Source organism: Pyxicephalus adspersus, chromosome 5 (assembly GCF_032062135.1).
Source record: "Pyxicephalus adspersus chromosome 5, UCB_Pads_2.0, whole genome shotgun sequence".
Taxonomy (NCBI): domain Eukaryota; kingdom Metazoa; phylum Chordata; class Amphibia; order Anura; family Pyxicephalidae; genus Pyxicephalus; species Pyxicephalus adspersus.
The window spans coordinates 129,192,342-129,218,418 of record NC_092862.1 but is presented as its reverse complement, the minus strand read 5'-3'; the positions used below and the strand labels follow the sequence as shown (position 1 = coordinate 129,218,418).

At 37.7% G+C, this 26,077-nt stretch overlaps 1 protein-coding gene across 3 annotated transcripts in view; it reads right to left on the bottom strand.

The window, feature by feature from the left end:
- Nucleotides 1-26,077, bottom strand: part of MKX (mohawk homeobox) — a gene marked incomplete at its 5' end in the record, with an annotated part of 69,199 nt that overhangs the window by 20,738 nt on the left and 22,384 nt on the right. For all 3 annotated transcript variants that reach the window (XM_072412678.1, XM_072412679.1, XM_072412680.1), the window contains 2 exon segments: nucleotides 17,592-17,927; nucleotides 20,154-20,307. In XM_072412678.1, coding sequence (XP_072268779.1) covers nucleotides 17,592-17,927; nucleotides 20,154-20,307 — 490 coding nt within the window.

The window sequence follows — 26,077 nt, the reverse complement described above, 5'->3', positions numbered from 1 at the left end:
ACATTTAATGGAATTCTGTGGTGAACTACCTTCTGCTGTTTATTCTGACAATTTTGCACTGCCTGATCAATAAGATTGATGTGCACCAGAACCTATTGTTTGACAGACTGGACCTGTAGCCACAATACAGGTGTTTGATGTCACTGAATTCTATCTGCAATCATCCAATTGCATGAATACTGTAGAGAACTACTAAACCATTACCAACCAATACAATCAGTATTTTCCTCATATTCGTCAAAAAAATCCACAGATCAGTCCCAGACTGGCTTCTTCTGTTTCCTAGAGAATGAAATAATGCAATCTGCTCATTTAAAGGCACCAAGGTTGATTTACTAAAGAAATGTAGGTGGTTCACTTTGTGAGAGATAATTAATTATTGCTTTGATCTCAACGTCCCCCAATTTTTGATAAATAGAATGTCCATGGACCACCATACTACACTAGCAGTCAATGTAAATTCTAATTAAATAACTCGTGTTTTAACCTTTGTTTTATTCTTGTTAAATTCCTACCACTCTCCTCCTCTTTGCAGACAATTTTTATCTACACGCACCACATTATTGGCTGCATTGCATTTCTTAAGGTGGGTTTCCTAAAACTCAAGATCCTTTATGGTAAGATAACTACATTTTTAAAGCACACTAGTAAGTGCAAAATACTAAAAATCACTTTTGAAGTTGCGGGTCCATTGGCTTGGGCACCCCCAATTCATTGATATTATCCCGATCAATAGATACCATGCTCTGTATCCACACATTTCATCTGCAGTAATGTTAAAATGCTTTGTATTTTCAGGAATGAAGAAACATGTGACATTCTTCTATTTCTTCCAGGGCCAAGTGAGGAAAAAATGTGGGACATTAAACTTTTTAAGATGTGATGGTGTTCAATGTGTAACTTAATTTTAAGGGTTTATACTAGAGTTTTGGAAGTATGCTTACTCAATTATAGTATTATCCCCCACACACACACATTTATATTATAAAAGGCCATACACCATCACCTTGTCTTGCATTAGCAAAGTGACAACACTATCTATAGGAGTTTAGGCTGTTCACATAGTAAAGTGCTTTATTACTCTGCAAGGCATAATTCACTTTCAGCTTAGTGAATGAGATAAAACTCTGTTGACTTTAGTTAACTGATTATGTACAAACAAGATCATTTTTTTTATTCATTATTCATTGCAAAGTGAACTCTCACACCATTCACTAAGCTAAAATATTATTTCCTAAACAGTAAAAAATCACTTTACCAAGTGAACAGTACACTTGCAACCTCAATGCATTTAAATGAGCAAATTGCTCATTTTATTTCCTAAAACCAGAAGAAGCCAGTGGGTGACTGAGCTCAGAGCCCATCTCCCATAACTATACAAAGTATTCCTTTGGCCGAGACTGTATGCTTTCAAACAGTAAAATTGTAAGAGACTCTTACAAAGTGGTGGTTTCAAAGACAATTATTTTAAGCCGGCAAAGCAAGTTTTACGATAGACGGTTTTGTTTTCATTTCTTTTACTTTTGCAAAGTTGAAACGACCCAAGGTTACAACCTCATCACTAGGGGACAAAATGACCTGTTAAAATGTCTCGTTAGGAGGTTAAGTGTCTTGGGTTTGGCATAATGAGACCATTTAAATGACATCTTGAAAGCAAGCCATGCAAAAAGATTTATGGCTGTCGTTTCAGTAAATTCATAATTAATACAGTTACCTGAAATGCAAAAATAAAGAAAACATGGTGAAATAGGAAATCTAACACCACGGAGAGTTTTCATAACCTTCCAACAAAGGTTACAACAATAATTACTGGTGGGTACCGCAAGAACAGTCGATGAAGCCCAGCTGTCTTGTGCAAAACTGGCCCCGGACCAAATTGTGAGACTGTTAGCTGGATCGTGCAGAAGTCTGAATGACTGGGGAAGCTTGACAAGGACCAAAGGCAGATGTTTATTGACATGTACAAAACACACAAACAGTTTGTTACGCATTACCAAATGTTGGGACTAAAGGCATTTTTTGTTACTATTATTCTAAAATTATTACTTATATTGGGATTCATTATAACCATAATGCTAAAAATTCTAACAGCTGAAAATTTTGGATCATTAACATGTTGACATTTTGCATTTCCATTAAATATTTAAAACTTAATATACTAATCCATTTTGGAACCAAAGTAGATTTTTTAAAAGTAATACAGTACTTTTAAATATCTGCAACTTTTTAACTACTGTAAGTGTGAAAGTGTGTTTACTCCCAAATATTAAACTTTTATTCTTTCCCTTTTAATATGCTGAATATAACATTGGAAGTGTTTTGGTATACCTGTGGGATAGGTGCAAACAAATATATTAGGATCTTTACAATAATCAACTTATTCCTGTGCTCTATGCTTCTACTGCAAAGTGTTTTCAATCCTGTCCAGAAATATGCGTGTGGACCACAGAACCCAATTATGTTATGGAGATCAAGAGGGAGCGGTTTTCCTGCATTCAAAGACATGAGCAAGCCTGGGGTAGCAATACTTCTCCTCCATAGATACAGTACGATGAATCAGTGTTGTCACCCTAGAATAGAATCGCTAAGTGGAAATAAAGGAAATAAACCCTGAAGAAAAAAGAGTTCAACCACAAAATCTGGTGGGAAGACATATGTCATATTTTTGGTTAAGATACGCTTTAAATAGGCAAAAGCACCCATAAACCTAAATGGTAAGTGATTTTTGAAACTTGCAGTGAAGTAGAGAATGCATAACCCCTAAAGACCCAATAAATTGTTTCTTTAATATCTCATCATTTACAGAAGAAAACAAAGACTTTTTATTGGCCAATTGTGTGTTTTTACCCTTTTCTTTATAGATCTTTTGGAGAAGCTGCTTGCAAGTCTGCAGAGAGATGGCTTCTCCTATGGAAGCCTATGGAGCAAAAAAAATACAACATGGCTGTGCAGCATGGAGGAAGAGGGATGTGCTGCTTGACCTATAGACTATCTTATAGACCTGACCTTAAACGAGATCACCCGGGGATCTGGGGTCTACAGTGAGGGCTATAAATTGCATGGGGAAGGTAAGTGGGAGCAGGTGGGATAAAAGTGTTGGTATGAATATCTATCCTTTATGTATGGATCCTGCTGGACCCAAAGCTTCATGAAACAAAGATCTTAGACCAGTGAAAATTCCATCCACCACATGAGCAATTCCCTGGTAAACAATGAAATATACTAGCAAATTATTTCCAGCCTCCAGGCATATAATTCAATTTATGACAAAATATGATCATTGTAATAAGTCCTTTTTACCAGTGTAACTAAATAAAAAACACCAAACATGCCAAATATAAATGCGCCACCAGGACGCGCCTAGGGGTTAATGTGTATCCAAGTAGAATTTCACAATAGCCGTTGAAATTAATCAGAACAAGTATTCTGTTGAGGAAAGGGCAAGCAAGGGATAGCAGACAGAACAGAACAGAAACATCCAACCACAATAATGAGAGCTCGGCATTCCACCCTCACTGAGTTCTCCTACTTTACATTCAAAACAGATTTCAAACAAATTCAAAGACGGGACAAAGATGTTTCCACATTGTTCCATACTAAACACTGCTAGCTGTTAGCAATTACTGTGAGTCGGGTTTATGTAGCCACTTATATAAAACCAACCATGTCAGGTGTCAGCAGATAATTCTCCCGTTAAATAGAACATTAAACTATAAAGGACTGCAATTATCATAATTTCTAAATCTTTAAGGACAAAAGGTAAAAGATAGATATACTTTCTTGTATTTGTTCTATCCATGTACGCTAGAGATTACAAAAAATGTATTTTAGATGGGATCATGTAAGCATGTATTACAGTGGTGGCCAACTTCTTGATATAAGGGAGATCTGATGCAGCTTTCGACATATCTAAAGGGTTGAAGATAATCTTTAATGAAATAAATTCCATGGAAAGCTATGAGAATCTGCAGAAATAGATGAACAATGACCAGGGGCATGTTAGTGATGGAGAGAGACCACAGAAGGAGATGTTGAAATGCAGGAGATGTTGAAATGCCGTGAATTGGTCTTTGACCTGACTCTGGGGGAAGCTTCTTCCCCTTTGAGTGACACACGGCTCCCCACCCATGCGCGGTCCGGAGTTCGTAGCTTTAGTGGTCTGCGAGTTCCAAAAAGGTTGGGGACCACTGCTTTAGTAGACAGTTGTAGACTGCTGACATGTTAGACAAGACCTTTTGCTATACCATTTGTTTAATTTTGTTGTTCCTATAGCACATAAAAAGTATGACAATGTGAAGGAAATCACATGCACAGCTCCAAGACTTTTCCAGAGCTGCCCCGACTCTCTGGAATGGTCTTCCTTGTCCTGTTTGGCTTTCTCTTACTTTCTTCTCATTTAAAGGATCACTCAAAACCCATCTTCTCAAAACCATTCTTTTTCTGTCTTTTTAAACCCTCACTACATATCCCCCTTACTATTTTGTGATGCTTGCCCCATCCCCTAGATCAGGGCTGTCAAGCTCAAATACACAGTGGGACAAAATTAAAAACTTAGAAAAAGACATGGGTCAAACTTGAAACTGAAATAGCACTGCTACTACTATTTCCTGCGTCTAAAAAACAGTCCAATGTGGGGCCAATGCGGGGTCTAAAGACCGTAAGTGATGCCGAGAATTGAAGTAGCTGTGCTATTTCATTGCAGCGGTGGGCCAGCTGCAATTCATATTTAGGATTTGTTAGGGGGCCAAAAAAAGGACACTGCTGGCCAGATTTGGCCTGTGGGCCAGAGTTTGACACGCCTGCCCTAGATTGTAAGCTCTTCTGGGCAGGGTCCTCTCCTCCTGTGCCATTGTTTGTATCTGTCTGTCACTTGCAACCCCTATTTGATGTACAGTGCTGCGTAATATGCTTTTTTTTTGTTTTTCTTTTAATGGCTTTATTAGGCGCCTAGGATATGGCCTTATGGCCACTGTTTGAGTGCAAGGGGTGTTAAGGAAATACTAAAGTACCCCCTGAGGATCTAAATGTAATAACTATTTTTATCAGTGAACTATGGATAACTTGAATGTATTATATATATAAATATATTAGTCTCAGATTAAAGTGAACTGGGGCTCAAAAAGGAAAGACTTGCTATGGGAACATCTCAAAATCTAAACTGTAACCTGGAAATGTAACACTCATCTTGATTTCCTCCAAAATAACAGCGGTGCACCTCCTAGCGTGTAAATGTGCGTAGACCACCCTGTATTTTAGCTTCAGACAATAGGATGATATATCTTGAAAATGGCCTGAGAATGCCATGCTGATGTCTACTTCTTGGTAGAGGGATGCTTAGATTGACCTCCAAGGTGATTGATGTTTCCAATGAATTGGTTTTCTCAGTAACAGTTCTCTTGCTATTAATACATTTCTAGCTCTACAAAGGGTGATTTGTTATCCAACACAGTTCAATGTCATTTGAGCTGGAATCTTCTGTCTTATGCATATTTCTGGTCCAAAATTCTGTAGGGTATTAATTCTTTTGACTTTTTAAACTTGAGAATGCCCTAAGTTCACATGCATAGCCAATTTTTGGTACTCTTGCTATGCAAAACCTTGAACCTATCAAGTATTCTGCATTGTTTGGTAGAAGGAGTTAAGGAGAGCTGATAGCCCCCCTGATTTCTACCTAATGAGTTACTAGACCTTATATTGGCAACATGTGACCCACAAATCATGAATACACACTGGACCTGATTTATTAAAGCTTTCCAAGACTGGAGAAGATAGACTAATATGGGAGAACATGGGTGATCCAACTAACCTTGGAGAGCTTTAATAAATCAAGTCCATTATATTGTATATTCTCGTAGTTTGGAGAAATTATAGGAAATGTGGAGTCCTACTTAACTGATACTGCGATACACATATTAGTAATAATATAAAAATATGCAAACCCTAAAAACTGCAAAACACATCACTCTATGCTATCAAGATGGGTAAAGCAGGAGATTTGTTCCTACATTGATACAGTTCTCACCTTGTTAAAGGAATAACATTTCTGATAGGATCACAAAGTGAAAAGAGCAAAAGCCTGAATAAAGAAAGCGAATGCAGCCACTACATCAGGCTGTATATAACATTCTTATTCTTGGGTTTTGATACACTTTAATCTTTGCTTTCCCCATTGAATAAAGCCTTTGTATAATTATTACATTGAAAATCATCCCAGTACGAGATGCTTTGATGGAACACAAATGCACTTTACCTTCTATAGCTGTATTTGTTTTAGCTGACCTCATTCCAGGCTCTGTTCTGTTCACACCCATTACTGGATCTATTTGATCCTTTTCTTTTTTTTTTTCTTTTTTTCTTTTTTTTTGTTTTAGTCACACTCACAAATCCAAATACAGCACATCCACTTCTATGCTCACTTCCAAACCACACCATCTATTCCACCCTCACTGGCGTGCCAAAGACAATCTCAGTCTGGAACACGGCACCTTCCCAGAATCTATGTTTTCATTTAACCATTGTGAATGAATTCCGCCCATCGCGCCTTTCAATGGTTCAGAACAGGTGGGGATAGATTTGCTAATGTGCTTCTGTCGAGGGCATTGTTGTAAGGTTTGAACATGGTTGTGATGCTACGGTGATGCTTTCTAGTGTTTTTGGATTTGGAAATAAACATTTCAGGAAATTGTAAAAGCAATAATTAGGACTGTTCAAGAAACAGGTTAGTTAGTCCACTGCTAAGGACACACATCTAGCGTAAGACATTTCGTGTTTAGTTTGTATCCTGTGGAACTGATAGAATTTGGTAGATTTTCAAATGTCTTCCATCCTATCTACTAAGCCAAGCTGCCCCACCATGCAGTCAAGTTGGCCATGATTTGAATCAACCCTACCATGAACAATCACCATATAATGTTACAAATACTGTCACAAATAGCTTATAGTTCACTAACAAAATACTAGAGTTACGTGAAAGTTCTAGTATGTCTGTCACCTATTTATTGTTATGACTGGACAACCGGCGTCAGACAAACCTGCCAATAATTAAGCTGGAAGGGGGGGTGTCAGTCATTTGTTATTTTCATGAGTGGATATAAAGTGGCAGAACAGGCGTTTCTATTACAAAGGGATCCTTTTAAAGCATATATGAAGCACATATATATTTCCAACATATTATGCAGCACTTTTCAAAGTCCATAGTCATATCACTAACTGTGCCTCAATGGGGCTCACTATCTAATGTCCCCACCATAGTAATATGTTTTTAATTCAGACTAAGGACACTTAACCTAATTGCATGTTTTTTTGGGGGGATGTGGGAGAAAAATGAAATGCCTGGAGGAAACCCACACAAACTTTGGGAGAAAAAACTACTTTCAGATATTGTCCTGGCTGAGATTCGAAACCTATGATAGTGCTGCAAGGACCAGAGTGCTATTCAATGAGCCAACTGCACTTCATTGAATCTTTAAAGCAGTAAGATTGTCACCCTTGGACAAAGCTACAGAACAACTCTCTTCTACTCCATAACATAAGGGCTAGGTGTTCTATGTTCCTGAGATAGCTAGGAACCATGCAACTGGTAAGAGTGACAAACAACACAGAAGGTTTAACTCAAAAGCTTTCTAACAGATAAAAAAACAATATCAATGGTTTATTTACCAGGTTTGGGGTTTATATACACTGTAGGCTTTGTAAGTTGGTGTTGAAAGTAAATACTGCAATGTCTAGGGCACATGGAAATGTTATATGAAAGCAGAACTCTTAGGCCCACTTCAGACTTCAGTGTACCTAAACTCACAATCTTCACTTTACATAAAAGGGTAGACAACCCTTTTATGTAAAAATTCTGTATATATTCTGATTTTTTTTTTTTAAAAGGGGTGCAGCACCGCCCCCTAATTCTCGATTGCCTAGGCGATAAAGAATGAATGAGCGTGCAGAGCCTCCCGGGATACCTACGTCACACATCCCGGAAGGCTCTTGGGTGGTCCTTCTGCGAAAGGTGCTTGAAGAGCCTTTTTGTGAAAAGGGAAAAACTGTTGATCTGACAGAGATGGGCAAGTTTTTTTCTGATTTTGCACCTGGGTAAGGTGACATAGGAAGAAGAACCAGAAAAAAGAGGTGAAGATGGAGCGCTGGGACGGGGAAGATGGAGGCCTGGTGTGCTGGGACGACTCGGAACACGATGGATAAGACCTCTGGACATATTGGCAATGTGAGTCCAATGATCGGCAAATGAGGTATATATCTAGGAATGGGAGGAATGATTTGATTTAGGTACTGAAATTTTAACAATGTGCATGAAAAAAATGAGGACTGTATCACCAAAATACAGGTAAGGTTGGACTTTAGGGAAATAAGGAAGCTTTAAGGAAATATAAGTAATTTTCACAACGTATTCCATTTCACACATAATAATTAATTTCTATGGTTTAATTCATAGCTTAGATATTAAGGTAAACTCTGTATAAGTATGAACTACAAAACCATCCAAAATGTAGGCAATAACTGTGCTACTAGAAGCTATTATAAAATATAACATTTTCTTTTGGTGAGCAAAAGAAAACAAAATGATTTCACTTACATCATCACTCAACTAATCTCCAAGCTCTACTACAAAATACTATATATTTCTAAAGTATATAGATATTTTGGAACATACTGCACACTATTCCTCCAAAATAAATGTAGAGACCTCAGAGAAGCTAAAATCTCCAAACTATATATATTTCTTTAAAGCCCATTATAACACTTTGCCTTGAATCAATTTTACTATACAGGGTCTTGAAGTTTGTGAACTACTGGAACATATAAGATGTATTTGCCAGATATAGGCACTAAAATATTGTTATTCCCACTCAGGTTTTCCTGGAGAGAAGCTTATAAAAAAACTTAGGCGTGCCTGTATTGAATTATTATTTCAGTACATAAATATTTTTACTCTTAACATAAAACTGCAAGAAATATTCATTTTAGATATTAATAAGTAGGTTATTCTGCCTTAAATCACTACTTAATATGCAGTAACTGCTTGGTTTATATAGAAGAATCCACACAGCTTCCAGAGCAAACATTTCTTAGAAGCTGAGTACATTCACCAGTAACCGCGTGTTCTGATGGGTTAGCATCTTGGATGTTGTGATGGCAAATAACTGAGCCCAAAACACAGGCACACTGCAAAATATACTCAGGATCCTCTGTATACTTTGTATAGACAGCTGAGCTTTAAAAACATTAAGGATATATTTGTATCCTTTCTGTAAATGTTGTGCTGGTATTTGAGCTTTTTCTGTTTGTATAAATAGCAGAGCTTAAAGTGGAAATAAACCTAAAAATTAAAGCATTGGCAGCAGGCAGCTCTTTATTACAGAAATTACATGTTATGTCTCTTTTGCAATAAAACAATCTTACTTGCCTGTTTACAATCTTTTCGTTGAATGTACTCTGAGCCGCACATGCAGCAGATGAGTGGTGAGGAACAGCAGAGTAAGGCCAGCTCTGGCTCCGTAGCCCCAACCACTATCCTGGTTCTTAATGAACCTACAGCAAGTAACCCTTAACCACCCATTACCACCCCTATTCATTCACTATAGGTGGCTACAGGTGAGTTGCTACATGTTATATCCCAACCTAGAGCACTATTCCTGGGTGTGAGGAAGTGATAACCACTAGGGATGAGCGAGAATGCCTCTGGCATCTGGAACTTCCGATGGGTCCGCAAAATTTCGCCGACATTTCACTGACCCATCAGAAGTTCCAGGAATTGAGTACAGGAGGATTTCCCAGGCTGCATTCATTCATGCAGCCCTGGGAATCCTCCTGTGTGCGATCCCCGGCACTAGAGGTTAATTAACGCGTCATCAGGATTTTTCTTTCATCAGCCAATCAGGGAGCACTAGGGGTTTTGAATGGGGAGACTTGTCCCCATTTAACCTCTGGTGCTGGGTATCACACACTGAGCTGATCAATGAATGCAGCTGTTTTCGCTTACAATTTTGGTAAGCAAAAGCGGCTGAATTCGCCGTGAGATCGAGTTTTAAAACTCGCTCACTCATCCCTAATAACCACAAAACAACCTCACCACCCATCTAATCTTTTGGCCTACGGTCAATGTTGCAGTGGAAAACCTTCTGCTGGCACGAATTTGCTAGGGCTAAGAATGCTTAAATGTGCAGGAAGATCACTTATATGTGCAAGAAAAAAACATTTATAATGCTGCACCTTTGCTGGAAACATCATTACCTTCCAGAAAAACATCATTACCTTTCTGCTAAAAGTGCTGCAGAAAGTAAGCTGCTGGTGAAAGAACAATGCCCTGCTCATTCCACCACCAAGAAGCCATCATATGGGTGTACGTGGGTGTTTCACTGACCTGCTGGGCCTGATATATTAAAGCTCTCCATGGATGGAGAGTATACAGTTTCATGGGTGAAGCTGGGTAATCCAGAAAACCTGGAATGGATCTGGTCCAGGATTCAAAACAGCTAGCAATAAGAAATCTAATCCAGAATGGCTGGATCACCCAGCTTTACTGATAAAAATGTATCCTCTCCAGCCTTGGAGAGCTTTAATATATCAGGCCCGCTGTGTCCTTTCAACTGATCCTTCTAGCAGCAAAAGTACAAATGTGAAATGGTCCTGAGGCAATTAAATTGCTGTACACTTGTGTATTTATGTCATACTTTGCATGTTCAGTTTTATCCTTTTGTTTCCTAACCTACTCCAGAAAAATGAAAGATGGCAGGGAGGGGAAATACCATGAGACCTAGAGTTTATTAAGACAATAATGTTTTCCTATTTTTTTTACCTTTAAAAAGTAAACTATATATGCCTATGCATTCAGTGAAAAATACATTCGAGTTAAAAAGAAATATCCTGCCACTTTAATCTTGGGTATGTTTACCAATTGGGTATATGGGAACCAAATGAAGGTTGTAGGGAACTAGATTACTACATGACTTAAAAATATTATTCTTTGTATTCTTGAAGAGATTAAGAAAATATATATATCATAATGGTACTTAGATGGAATGGCAGCTGAGATCATCAAACAGTGAGAGGGAATTGGGACAAATTGTGAAAACTATTGGGGATCCATACATGTAAAACATGGTTACCCCAAATCTAAAAAGAAAAATAATAGAATGCTTTCAAGAAGTAGTTATTTTGAATTTTTGTAATCTGAAAGAAATCTGGCAGGGCTTTAATGTCTCTATTTTCATTAAATAAATAATAAATAATTAAGCCTGGAGTGCACACAATTTGTAAAAGCTGAATGCACTGTACACAGCACTCTTAAACAAGCTAATGCTTGTATGCAAGAAGCTCAATACAAACTTAGAAATGCTTCTGTAAAGTAACACTGCAGTGTTTAAATAATTTTATGTCTTTCAAAAGAATGTGCACAGTGAAGGTAAGCTGCCAAGAAGGCATAAATCCCAAATATGAGCCCACAAGAAGTAACAAGCATCTCTTCTAATGAATTTATTTGAAACTTAGTATAGGAAAACAACCTATGCTAGTGTGTCACTGTGCTTAGCTGGTACAAATAATTTTGGCAGTACCAAAGCTGCCTTATTTGTAGTTTGGATTCTATAAAAGTCAAAAGAAAAGGAATTCTTACAAAAATGTACAGGGAACTTCCAGGCATGGGGTACTCTTGGTGCTGGAGCTTGATGATTGGTCGATCACGCAGAACTGTCACATTAGCATGGGCGAGGAACAGAATTCCCAACCCAGTGTAAGCTGCAAATCATAACTTTTTGAGCTCATGCAGACCTTTCTTGCTTTTCTTCTTGCGAGGCACACATGGCATAAATACACATACGGCTGCAAAGACATGCCCTTGCTTTCTCCAAGAAATATAAAATGCAAGCAGTTGACTAAACCTAACCTATGCAAAACTAAAGTATCTAAGTGGAATTTGCATTAAAAGCAGCAAAGTCATTTTTGCTTCAATAATAAAAAAACGTATATTTTAACATAACACAATAGAGCTTATACATACAAGAAAAAAAACCACATTAAACAGTCCGTAACTTGCAAAACATCACAAATCTGGCTTTCACAATGGATTGAAATGCAGTTCTAAGTACCCACCGATGCATGACCCGAGAGGGAACTTTGCTTTGGAAAGACGAGACCATTAATCTGATTGCAAGTCAGAGGAAAAAAAGCTAAAAGGGGCTACAAGCAACCTTGAATGATGTCACAAATAATTGATCAAGACAGTGGCTGTATTACTACTGAGGATTTTCTGGGCAAAGAAAACTACAGCACTGTCCCAAAGTTCACTTTTCACTTCATGCCTTTCATTTGTTGGAGAGTTTCATTTCAATTCTTCTTTTTTTTCTAACCATTTGATGGTTCTTTTTCTCCAACAGAAAATGCTTTGTATTGTATGGTTGATACTGCCAGTAAAAAGGCCCCTGACACTGCAATCATTTGTCTTATGAAGAAAAATTAAAGTGTATCTGAAACCAAAAAGCCAAAATGAATATACTGCAGATTTAGAATTCTTGCATGTGATTAGTTTCCATTTTAAGGCTTTTTTGCACCATTTTTTCTGGATATATTAAAATTTTGTTCTTGGTTTTTAGAAAACTTTGCTTTTATTTTCTTTAAATCCAAACCAATCAAATACAAGAATTTTGGTATGGCGATAATTGCATCCCGTACTGAAATACATATGAATAATAGAGCTCCTTGCTAACTTATACTGTTACGTTTGGCACTCTGTCTTTAGTTCATCATTCTTGTCTTCCAAAACTGAATATCTGTGCAGCCTAAGGGATGGCGCCTTGAATGTGAATAGCTGACAGGTACACTTCAATTAACACAATGTCAAGTCTGTCACCTTCCTCTAAAACATTATTTCCCACAGCACATTAGTAAATTTCCCTCTATGTGGTTAAAGCCGGTTTCCACAGATCGTAAAACTGTGTTTGCAGGGCCAGGAAGGGGCGAAAGGTGTGACTTTCCACTGAGTGATAATGATCTTAGAAATTAGGGCTGCTGTAATGCCGACCGGTGTGCAAGTGAAGCATATTCTTAAGCATAGCCGTGTTTTTGTACATCAGTCCTTTGAGCTGGCTGTCCAGACTCCAGAATTCAATAATAGGTCCCAGATGGATTTATTTCGGCTAGAAGTGAATGCTGGACTTGGTCTATGCCATTGGAGCCACACCTATGTAAGCGCGCAAGGAGAAGATGTAAACATTTAAAGTGGATCTTTTATTAACTAATTAGGTTTTCCTCCATCTATTCTTGATGTAACACCATACACCAACAATGTTAAAAAAAGAAACTTCACTTTTTATCATTAAAAATCCACTATTATCTCTAAGCAAGTGACTTTGTTGAGGCTAAGAAGATGTGATCAGACTTTTGTAGTATTCTCTACTCAATAATTGTAGCAAATCACAAAATCAAGAACTGCAAAGACAATAGGATTTACATGAAAATATCAACTCTGAGCTATCATTTCAGTTTAGTTGATGACACTGGATGATGTCTAGACCAGTTTGCCTCCGTCCTTCTACAGGAAAAGTAAATAATGGTGTCATGAGAGGGCAATCTGTGCTCTCTGAGAGGTGATACATACCTGTGTTATGCTTACACATTGCTTGCATGCCTGAACTCAATGTGCAAATACATGTAGAAGAAAAGTGGGGAGGTGCACATTTTGGAGAGGGCAACTGCTTATTAGGACACATAATGGCCATCTACATCAAAATGTAACAACCAGTCCCTTATCAGGGTTGGGGACCTTTAACACCATTTTCTATCTTCCAATGACGCCATATTATTCTATGTCAGCATTTTACATGCGTTTTACATCATGCTTAAAGATGGTTTCCCGAGGCCATTGTACCGCAGTGATTAGATTGTGTAATATGAACAAGCTTTCACAAACTTTCACATTTTATTCTTAGACAACCAACATCTATCTGCCTTGACACATGGTGATTGGATTAGAATGACCTACATAGCTCTAATTGCTGGGGAATGTTTCTGACACTCATTATAAGAAAGAGGTGGCAAAACATCCTCAACATTAAAGAACAAGCCCAGTTAACTAACTACCACTTTATTTCACTGCTAGTTGGCATCTTCCTTACAGCTGCAGAACGATAGTGTTTCATACATGAACTGTCTGGAAAAGAAGAAAGGGATCTGTAATGCTTGGGTAAATACTTTCTGAATGAATTACAGTCTTCTGTAAGACATAAAGATTTTGAAAGATTGGGGGGGGGGGGGGTAGCGAGATTAGGGTATGAGATGCAAAAAACGACCCTACAACCTTCAACTTCCTTAGAAGTGAAAGATTGTGCTGAAAGTCAAACTAAAGTTGATCCTGCATTCGTCAGCTCAGCATGGTGAGAAAACAGCAATATTTTTGTAGCTGTACAAACACATAGCTAAGTACACAACTAAAATAGGTGTTTTACCCATGTCTAGAGTTGGCATTTTCTTTTGCACATGAAACCTGAAAACAGGTGTGTATCTCCCTGTGGACCTCAATGCAGTTAAGCAACACAGCCTGGTCCAGCAACCATCCCAACCTTTAAATGGCCATTAAAATCAAAGTAGCACTTTACAACAATCATTAATTTGCTCAACCCGTATCAAACTTTGGTTGTGTAAAACTCTGATTGACTCTTAGTCCTGCCCATTCCTTAGAAAATCTACTTATGTGCAGTGGATTACAGAAAGCTGGTAATAATAAATTGTATGTGCAGATTAGGGATTGCTCAGTCGTTAGCATTAATGGCATGGATCCATATCTTCAGGCCCACTATATTTTCAAGAGAAGACACATTGCAGATTATCCATGGCATTGCTGTGCTTAAGGATTAAATATTCCCTGCATGCCCTACTTAAGGAATTCCAGAAATCAGGATATAAAGGAGGTCCTGAATCAATGCATGTTGGGAGGAGGCCAAGCAGGAGTGATAATAAATCCCTACACTCCTACGGAACGGTACATTCCTAGTTAATCTATTTCAGACCCAACAAAGAGTAAAGTTCCCACTATGTGCAATTTCGCACAATGTGCGATACACAGGGACATCATCCATTGCATATGGAGCATTTATGTGTTGCACTGCAGTGTGTTTTTACAGCCATACAAGTGGCGGATCATTTGTGTCCACTGCATTATAATACAAAGCAACACACTTTGGGCTCTATTTATAAAAAAGGGAATCAAAGATTCCCTCAAACATTCCCTGAAGGTAATCAACTACTGCCATGAAACACGTTCACCTATATTCCAACGAGGGAATTCCTGATTGTATAAGAGATTGTGTAATATGTCAGCCTCGTATAGATGCAATAAATCAAATACATGTACAATTAGCGATATTTTGATGTGACCTTATAGATATCTGTACAAAACTAAAATGGCATTTTATGATACACATCCTTTAGGCAAGTTGTCGAGTTCTGAAACACTCATATGTCATTGTCTACAAAGTCTACCTATTTAGCAACTGAAATCACCTGGGTTGAATTAACAGATTGGAATTAAACTTAATTTTGGATCAATGGCATAATTCAGACCAAAAATTTGCATATGGAAAATGAATGAGAAAAGCAGAAGTATTTTTTAATGTACTGTGAAAAGGACCCAGGCTGGCAATCCATAGGCTGATTAATTTAACAAAGCACTTTATCCCTTCATTAAAAAAATCTCTGCGGCAGCTGAATAGCCCTAAAACTGTAAAATCTGTAAGAAAGGTTAAAGCAAATGCACAGAAATTCTAATAACAGACTAAAAATAGAACATGTGTTAAAGCAGAGCTCCAGGCAAGGAGGCAACTAAAATACATAAATGTAAATTTTGTATTGGCAATGATCAGCTGTGATATACACTCCTCTAATCGTCAGGAAGATCACTTTGCTATTTCCAGGTCTGAACCTTCCTGCTCAATGGACAGAGATGATATTGATGGTTTATTGTCCACTGATAAGGATGGAAGTGGAGAAGAGGCGCTGGAATAATGGGTGTCATATACCGGGCTATGGTGTCTGGCAAAGGTGAGTAAGATAAGGATAAGACCTGCTTTGGGATCAAGTGATCCCACACGGCTCCCGGCAGCTGGCACCTTGCTCAGTCATTTGCCCCACATCGCTGGTTTCTAAAGAACCAATGTCTGCACATTTTACAGCTGACAGCAGTACTGGTACCCATTTATTCTCCATGGGGCTGCCGATGGGAGAAGATACATGTATTGATTCACCAGAGGAAAGTTCCCTGGCATAAGGAAGAGGTAAATGCAATACAACTTAATGGTCAGTTTGAACAAAGTCTTAGTCACAAGTTTGTTTTTTTGCCCCCACTGTAGACACTGTGGCCCTTTCATTAAAAAAAAAAAACAAAAACAAAAAAAAACTTTCTGTTTGTACAACTAATAAAAAAAGAATATCTGATACACAATTTAAAGCTGAAGTTTATTGTGCTTGTATTTTGCCTTCCTTGGTGTCTACTTCCTACCCAACCCTTCATGAACATGGTAATGACGCTTTGAAAACTTTTCTGTTTTCATTACATACCTTGCTACATTTCCTCATAAAAATTCTTCTGTTTTAGTATAACAAGCATTTACAGAGGTCAGTTCTAAACGAATGGAGAAAGCACAGTCCCAAGTTTGAAATCTTACACCAGGCCTGGACATACCATAATAACGTGTAAAGTTAGAGGACAGCAACAAATAAGGTTTTATCAGATTTATGTATGTCCAGCCCTTTGCAAAATTTTAAATATGGTCCAGGTTTTACAGCAATTATATATACAGTCCTCACTTCCGTATATTTAGTTTACCCCTATTCCCAGCAGCATATATTGTATTATTATACACAGTATATATATATAGCAATATCTATATTTATACTGTATGTGTAGATTATATATATGTTGTGTGAATGTATGCTCAACATACAGGACTAGAATATTTATATATGTGTGTGTAAACTTATTCCCCCCACTGCAGGAATATATAGAGTTCTCCTTACCTTCCCACATTAGACATCAACTACACAACCTTCCTCTTCAGCGCAGCAACGCATACAGCCCCCTTCCCCAAAATCATATATATGGCTACCTCCTCCACAGCAACCAAATATAAATATATATATATATATATATATATATATATATATATATAGCACCCTCACAGTTCCGTCGAAATCATGTGTATAGACCCCATTCACCACTGTAGCCATATAAACAGTTCCATCTACTCATACCATTTACACAGTAACCTCCCCAGTTATATCTTAATTTTCTGGGCTTTGTTGGTAGACTTCTATTCTTTACAGATATCATCAGAAATCAGTTAGCACCTTTTATCACAAGATCCTCCTTGCAGACAGAATTGCAAATGCTACGGACATTACGTTGTTCATAGCCTCGTGTCTCTTGCAGTGATTGTGACTAGCATTAGTAAAGATTACACAGAAAAGTAAATTGAAACTATTTTCATTCAGTTTTAATATGTTGATCTAAACCCTAAAACTATCACCATAACATAATGATAAATCCTGTATAACCTGGAAATGAATGCAGTAAATGCCATGAATAACCTTACCTGTTCGGTAGACAAAGTTGCCTTCGGTTTCCGATGACGAGGGAGAAACGAGTTCTTCCTCAAACTCATTGGAACTAAATGACCCTGAGTGGTTTCTCTGCCTCGTCTTTTCCCTCATGGCGGCGTTAGTGGCCATGACGTGTCGTAAGGAGTCATTGAGATAGCGATGCAGTAAACTGCTCTTGTATTTCGGAGGGGATACATAGTCTTCATTGGCACTAGCTTCTGCTCTTATCCCTGACTTGATGACTGAGCTCTCATTGTTCATCACAGTATGGTGGATGGGTTTGTCGTAGCTTTCTTCGTTGGCGTGACTCCTTGGTGCATTTTCTCCATCTGTGGAACAACAAAATCAAGTCTTATTGTGTTCATTTATACTAATTCTTCAGTTGTCACTGAAAAGGAACATTCAATAAAATACACTAATTTATATAAATGTTCAGCCAATGTTCAGCTGGATACCGCCTGTTACTGGCAACTGACAGAAATTCCCACGGGGCCTTAAAAAGCAGTAAAATGTCCTTGGGAATCAAACCTTGATTTATTCTATCCAGGACTTTAAAGATAGTAGATACCGTATGTGCATGATCAAGTAAACAATTGATATCCCTAATATTGATTGGTAAGATAGATTAGATCTCAGTATTGACAAGATTTCAACAGAAACCTGATTGCATATTCATCCAAATTTGGGTTGCTTTTAGTTGAGTTGAGTTAACATTCTTTTTATATTTAGTAGGCAATGCTTACAACCTCTACTTTTTTACTGTAGCGACACCACCCAGCCAGTTGTTAAGGAAATTTGTGGAAAACACTGCAATTGGCGGGTGGTTCTCAAAGCAACTAAGCCCTTCTTGGTAACCGAAAATTGGATTTTTTTTTAAAACTTTCCGGTTATGCCCAGGGTGTCAACAATACTGTAGTATATATACTTTGTTGAGCATATAAAGTTGTATTTTTTATAAATCCCTGTGTTCCCTTTGAGACCCAGCCTTCTTTCCAAGCTGAGATTCAGCTCTGCCCTTTCAAGTTCCAAGCTCCCCTCCATACAACAACTATAGCTACAACCTCTCTTGTGCATTGGATCTGGCATGTGACAGCTGAATGATGCCTCGTGCTCCAAGAGGTCAGGCCTAATTCCTGTGCACATCCTTTGCTTGGGATCCAAGGGGCTCTATGGAGATATTGGGATCAACTTAAAGTCAGGTATTTGTAGGAACCATCAAGTAACTGCACTACAACTATATTGTTCCTTTAGGCAATTTATCAGCAGGTGCGCTTGAAAGATTGCTCACAGTAGGTGTCATGGAATCTTCTTTAATATTCGATTGGGTTTATTTTCTTTTTCCCTCTTCTAACACTTTTCCTCAATGAACACGAAAGCTTGCGGGCAACGCAGAATAATTCTCGACAGTTTATTTTTGTAAGCTGAGTGTAAATGGGAAGAGCAGGGTCACACGTTTAGGAGGAACTGGATCGTCTGAATAGGCACCATAAATAAACGCATGTATTTTAAACATAGTAGGATCATGCCCTCTTATCCTGCATAGTGTGTATTCTTGTGTTACAACCTTCACTAACAAACTTCATTTTTCTACCAATAAACATTCCCCACTGGCTCAATCCAGCAGTTTTCCTTTGACTGATATGTAACCTATTCTTTACAAGAATAATCCTTCTCTTCTTAGAAAGTCTGGCCTGCATCCAGTATAAACAGATACACCGTGTATGGGCTACCACTGCGTACACAGTATGGAAGGAATTAGGTATCAAGGCTTGTTTCTTTTGTATGAATCGGAGATCTTCACATTTACACTAAGCCTGTTCTGTCTCAGTGCATCGAAATGCAACATTTATTAACCAATGTCAAAGAAAATGTATTCTAAAACTAGACGTAGTTAATGTATGTTAGCATTCAGTGTATTATTGAATCAGCATTCGCATGCCACATGCTATATATTTAGAGTATTCCCTACAGGTATCCAAATTGTAAACTGCTTACTATTCTGTATTGAAAAATTGTAGAGGCTTCATTGTTGACTTTCCCCCAATCACCACCACCACAATCGGATCTAATAGTTTACGTGCCACCGAAATGAAATCTTCATATTGACTTTGCATGAGATTTTGATCTAGACAATGCTATTTAATTCACTATGTGGACAAGAACTTTCTTTGAATGACAAGAGACATTGCTGTGCACACACACGTAAATGCCGAAGTGTACATCCAATTCCTCTGTGTCCTTGAATGGTGGCTGGAACCTTATGGCTACGGTTGATGTTCTCAATAGCCATTAACCCACCACCTCTTACAAGTAACAGTAAGTAAATAGTGTAGGATTGGGAGATAAACAAGTGAATAGAAGCATGACTGTACATGATTGTGCTGTGCTCCTGAATGTAATTTCAATGCTGCCTTTGACATAATTCAATAATGTAAATCTCCCAGGTGCCACCTCTGTAGGAAGTATTTCCACCCTACAAATGACCTCACATCATCTATTTCTGTATCAACAAGGTGTCCAAAACACAATATTAAGACAGAGGTAAAGGAACCAACCTTCGGAGCAGGAGTCTTCACTGCTGATACTTAACCGCTCAGCGTTCCCTTGTACGTATTTGTTATATAACTTTATCCTCAATGCCCAGCTCAGATCTGGTTGTCTCACAGTGTTTTTGAGGCGACGTCTTGCATTTGCAAACCAGTTTGACACCTGAAAAACAGAGAATTAGTTCACCTTACTATTGTGATTACAGTTTGTCAGTAAGTTCTCTAAAAAAAAAAACATATCAACTGTACACAAACAACAAAATCTAAAACTTTTTTTTTTCTTTCTTGATTTCTCAGTTGCTATAATCTGCGCAGCCATAATAACAATGGTAACAGTAATAGTATCGTTATATATTCACTGGAAATACAACAAACTAAAGTCTAACGGATTCACCAACAGGTACAGTTTGACCTTGAAATGGCCAAATGATTTCAATCCTCAACCTTAACAAAAATCAATTCTGTCTCATCCCAGTTTCATGATGTGCTGATATGGCACCTATTCCCGGCCAAGTTTTAGGTTTCTAAAAAAATAAAAGTGTGTAATAAACATTACAGGTACGCTTTAAAGTTAATCACTTTGAAATATAGAAACATTCATAATCAACACACAAATGTATAGTTACAGTGCATAACATTGGTTTTTAGTACCAAGAACCAAATACTGGTAGTTCTCCAGACACCAAAAACAAGTTAAAATTCTGGTGTTGCCCTTGCAGGTGGTAGCTAATTTATCCAGAACCAAGGTATGCCAGAAATGAACCTCTAATTTGCGTACAATGTACAACAAATTTAGAAAAGAAACGAGCAGGAAGAAGAGGAGCTTTTTTTACAGACACATAAAGTATCCCTTCTGTATTAAATGCCTACCTGCCAGCAATATATCACAGTATGACTAGAGGTTTCCTTTAACTTTTATCCCCAGAGCTTACTCACAATTCAATTGCTTCTCCATGCACCCTAGGGAACAAGGTATTCAGAGTATGGAGGAAGTCATAAAGCACTCCCCTTCATTCCAAGTAGACAACATTGATGATTGGTTAAACACTGCCACATAGGTCATAGCCCCTAACTAGGTTAGTTGGTAGTGAAAGATTTGAGTGCAGATAGATAGCCTCGGGACTTTAAAGGCATTCAATCAATATTATGAACATGAGTCATATAAAAAAGCATAAAACATTGATTTATTCAAAATTTCAATAAAATACATAAAACCATAAAATTACATTCACATGTTTGGTCTGCTTTATGTAGGTAGGCAATAAACGTTCAACGCGTTTCATGGAACAAAGTCTGCTTCCTCAGGAACAAAGTAGCCTATAATCACAGAATAGTTTTCAGCATCACATGATTTCAATTCAGACAATTGCTCTCAAATATATTATATCTATCTTGAATAGGGATGTGGCATTTGGTATTATGTGACAGATAACAAGAATTGTCCTTAACTATATAGGAAAAATGGTAGAGGGAAATATTTGAAGAAAATGCAGCCCTTGGAATGAATGATAAAAACCCACTTATATATTATACGGAGATTTGCAACACTAGCATCAGAAATATATTATTGCTACAACAATGGTTCTTGTTCACATTAGTATAAGTAGTATGAGTAGCAGCAGAATCATATACTGAATATACTGGTAATGCGGACACATCAGGTCGAGGTAAAGTGCACTTAGCAGGTCTTCATACAACTAAATGTGGTACAAGAATATTTATCAGTTCTTTTAAAATTGGTTTCAGTCACAAAAAGTGCTAAATATTAACAACAGCAGCAAAACCTCTAAAATTCTCAGCACGGTCCAGACCTAAATGCGGATTCCATATATTCCTGTTTCCGCTACATCTGTATCTAGTCTGGCTGTTTTACACCATGCTGTTTAAATTACGCCTAGCTTTACTAAGCCAAAAAATTGTATCCTAAAACATTCACTGGGTAGTGACAATCTTTTCAGTTCTATTATTATTATTATTATTAATATTAATAAACAGGATTTATATAGTGCCAACATATTACGCAGAGCTGTACATTACATAGGGGTTGCAAATGACAGACAGATACAGACAGTGATACAGGAGGAGGAGAGGACCCTGCCCCGAAGAGCTTACAATCTAGTAGGTGGGGATAAGTCCCGTTATAATAAAGTAATTGAGTCATTTCTCTGTAACTATTTAATAAATAGCATGGACCTACTTGGTTTAAATTTCATACAGAAAAAATTGCAAAAGGCAGACATGGACTGTCTTTTATGGATCTAAAACAGCAAAAAGTGTTAAAGTGACCCTGTTTTAGAGTGTAGGTTCTTTTTATAATAGATGCAAAAAGTTAAGGATGCAGACCTGATCTCTTTTTAAAAGGTTTAATATTTATTCAATAATTTGGATCCCTGACCCAAGAAAAACACGTATATCAGAGTGAGTGACTTCTGTTACTTCTTTTCTTTACCTGGTGACTAATAAAACTTTGGCGGCAATGGACTAGCTTGACAGCAAAGCTGTATTTCCTTTATCATCCATGAAGGTGTTATCTTGCTTGTTGTGTACGGCTCCTTTGATTCCTGTGGTGAAAACCATGTGGTTGCTGCACCAAAGGCAGAACAATTGCATGCAGCTGTATTTGTACTTTCTTCCAGAAGAAACCCTACAGCCAACAGTGACTTGTCGCTTTCTAAAACCACTCCATGATCTGCCCCAGTTCCCAAGCACTCCTATTTACTTGAATCGGAATGGTTGGGCCTGTGGTTGAGCTAAAAAAGCAGCAATTCAATGTGGTTCAGAAATGGTCCTACGTTCATTAAACATTCAAACACCCATAATATACACCTAGGCCTCTATTTAAAAAACAGAGAACCTGACATTCCCTTAAACATTGGGTCTGATTTATTAAAGCTTCCCAAGGTTGAAGAGGATACACTTTCATCAGTGAAGCTGGGTGATCCAGCAAACCTCCAATGGATCTAGTCCAGTATTGAACACATTTGCTAACAAATAGCAAATGACTTCTAAGAAATCCATTCTAGGTTTGCTGGATCACCCAGCTTCACTGATGAAGTGTATCCACTCCACCTTGGAGAGCTTTAAATAAACAGACCCAATGGTGGGAACAAATGACTGCCATTGAAACACATGGACCTGGAAGATTCCCAGAGAATGTCTGATTCAATGTCTTATAATTAGAGACACATTTTAATTATAAAAACACATTTTACATATGGTACTATTCATTCTTTCAAATATGTGGCTGCTGAAAAAACATCTCAGTTGAACCAGGTGAAAGTATTTTTATAAAATGTGTACTAAAACTCATTGTTCAGAATTACTGGAAATATTCTGGATGCAGAAAATGCACTAAAATAAGACCTAAGAGCAGATTTTAGATACTTTAGGATGCAAACAATTCACAATATTGCATTTTTTATACCTTATTTCATCATTACATTTTTTGTTCAAACCAGGTATCAGTAGTCTGTGCACAGCTGGGTAAGGGGAAAGCAGCCCAAGGAGTCAATCAGCTGGGCTGCAGTAAAAAGACATAATAAGAGTAGAAAGCAAAGTAATAGAGAGATGAGCTCATCAGCTGTTTCTCTTTCACTGTCTAGGCATGGGGTGCCTGTAAGTGTTACCAGACTCCAGCTAAGAAAAAAAATCAAGAATCCTCCTCCGCCAGACAGAACTGTATTGTGTAAATCCCACAAATGGATGAACAAACATATAACACTGGTATGTTACAATGGCTTCCTGTGTATTTAGCTATTGGCACACATAGCAGTGAGTATTGAATTTTATGTTCTCATTAAATTTCATGAAAAAAGAGTGATGAAATCCATGATTACATTGATAAGGTACACTAGGAGCATGCATATTAAGGTTTAGAAGATCACATTCTCCCCATCTCTGAATTGATACCTAAGAAAAGCCAAATACTAAAAATCAAGTATTGCTTTTCACATATGTTTACAGTGCTGCTACATTGCTCCCGTACACTTTCCATTGCTGAGTGTTCCATGTGCTGCCAGCATTGAGCTGATACCTCGGAGTAATCCACATCAGAGCCACATCCGTGGTAATGGCAGGTAAGTGTGGCATGTGTAGTGTAAACTAGTCCTAACGGGAAACTGGAACATGGGCCAGGATATCACCGACACCTATTCCACGCTCCACCTTTTAATGTCATGTGAAATAGTTTGCCTTTGAAAAGAGAGAATGTTCCGCTAATGAAGAAGAAGGAACAGAAAATGTATTTTGTGTAAATGGTGTATTTTGTACTGTTATATAATACAGAAGCAAACCAGAATAATTGCTGCAGAAGTAGAATTGGTAACGAATGGCTATGTCTGCCTTGGGTGAAAATATGACAAGTGCACAGCGGTCCCCCAATGTTGTTCATCAATCTGCAATGGGGAACAACTGCAATGCACTCCTATGGAGAAGAGAACAACAAGGTGCCACTCACTTGAACTCTCTGTTCAACAGAACTATGTGTACAGCACTCATTCAGATCGCTTCCAGTGACAACCACCTGATGCCTATATGAGGCTAGCCATCGATCTGTGCTGAAACATCAACAAATCCTAACTTTTCAATGGTAATACATTATTTGCTGTACCACATCCTGTTCATTTCATAAATAGGTTTACTACATTAGGATTTTAACAGTACAAATATTTTTATTAAAATTATCAAGAAATCCAATCAGGATTACTGTGTATCAATAAACACTGGATTAAACAGTTTTTTCACATTCACATTAGTTACATCCAAGCTCCTCGATATATTGCATCATGTACTGTAGTATATTAATCCATATTGACATCCATAAAACAGGGGAATTCAAACAAATTGCTCCCCTTTTATCTTATTCTGTATACCTCTGGACAAAAATTTACTGACACGTTTCACAAATGCAAACTGCTTCTTCAGGGGTAATACTATTTTATTTGGGTATATGCAGTTTAAGCCTTTAGGATTTTACATTAAAGAGCAGGCATCCAAGAGACCAGATATATCACCAGGCTATAAAAGTGCACAGGAAAACATAATCTTTGGATGAAGTTGGGCTGGATCTTGGATCTGGGCTGTTACAGGAAGGTACAACTAAGAATTAAAGCCAAAACTCAACAATTGCACTGCAATAAGAGACAATGTGAGACAACACTGCAAGAATGTTATGTGGAAGATGCAATTAGTGGAATACTTAGGCATTTGAAAGAAGTCTTGTATACATTCCAATGATTTACTGCATGACTCAGGAATAAGATATAAATATAGTAGTATATTAGATTTTTAATGTTAAATTATCTGAACATTACAAAACAATTATTACTATTTATGTTTGTAATGTACTAAATATATTTATTCAACATTTTATATACTTGCCAAAATTATTAGTTGATTGTTTTCCTTAAAGGGTGATCGGTGGACACTACTGTTGGTGTTCGAATTCGGGTTGTCCTTATATTCGACCTGAATATGGCCGTTTGAATTTGGATAGACCCGACCCAAAAAAAACGGGATTTGATGGCGCGAATTTGGTGCTCTGAATTCCAGATCCCAAATAAGTGACTGACTTATTTGAGATCCGGAAGCCCCCTTTAACAAGGTGACTCCCATATGTCCAACAATAAGGAATAAGTACAGGGGTGCATAATACCCCTTACTGGTTCCCTGAATAGTTAAAAAATAAGTGCAAATAATAAGTCCAGACTTTAATGTGAAATGAAAATCTTTACTAAATATATAATATATAATAATATGTGATTTGTGTGTACTTACTTATTACTTACCTTTTTCACAGTAACTCACGTGAAACGAGGTTCCCACGGTCCCTGGGCTGTACTTATATTGATAAGTACAGCCCAGGGACTGTGGGAACCCGGACCGTGGGAACCTGCGGTCACAGCTGATTGGAGGCACGTGGGTGCAAGGCATGT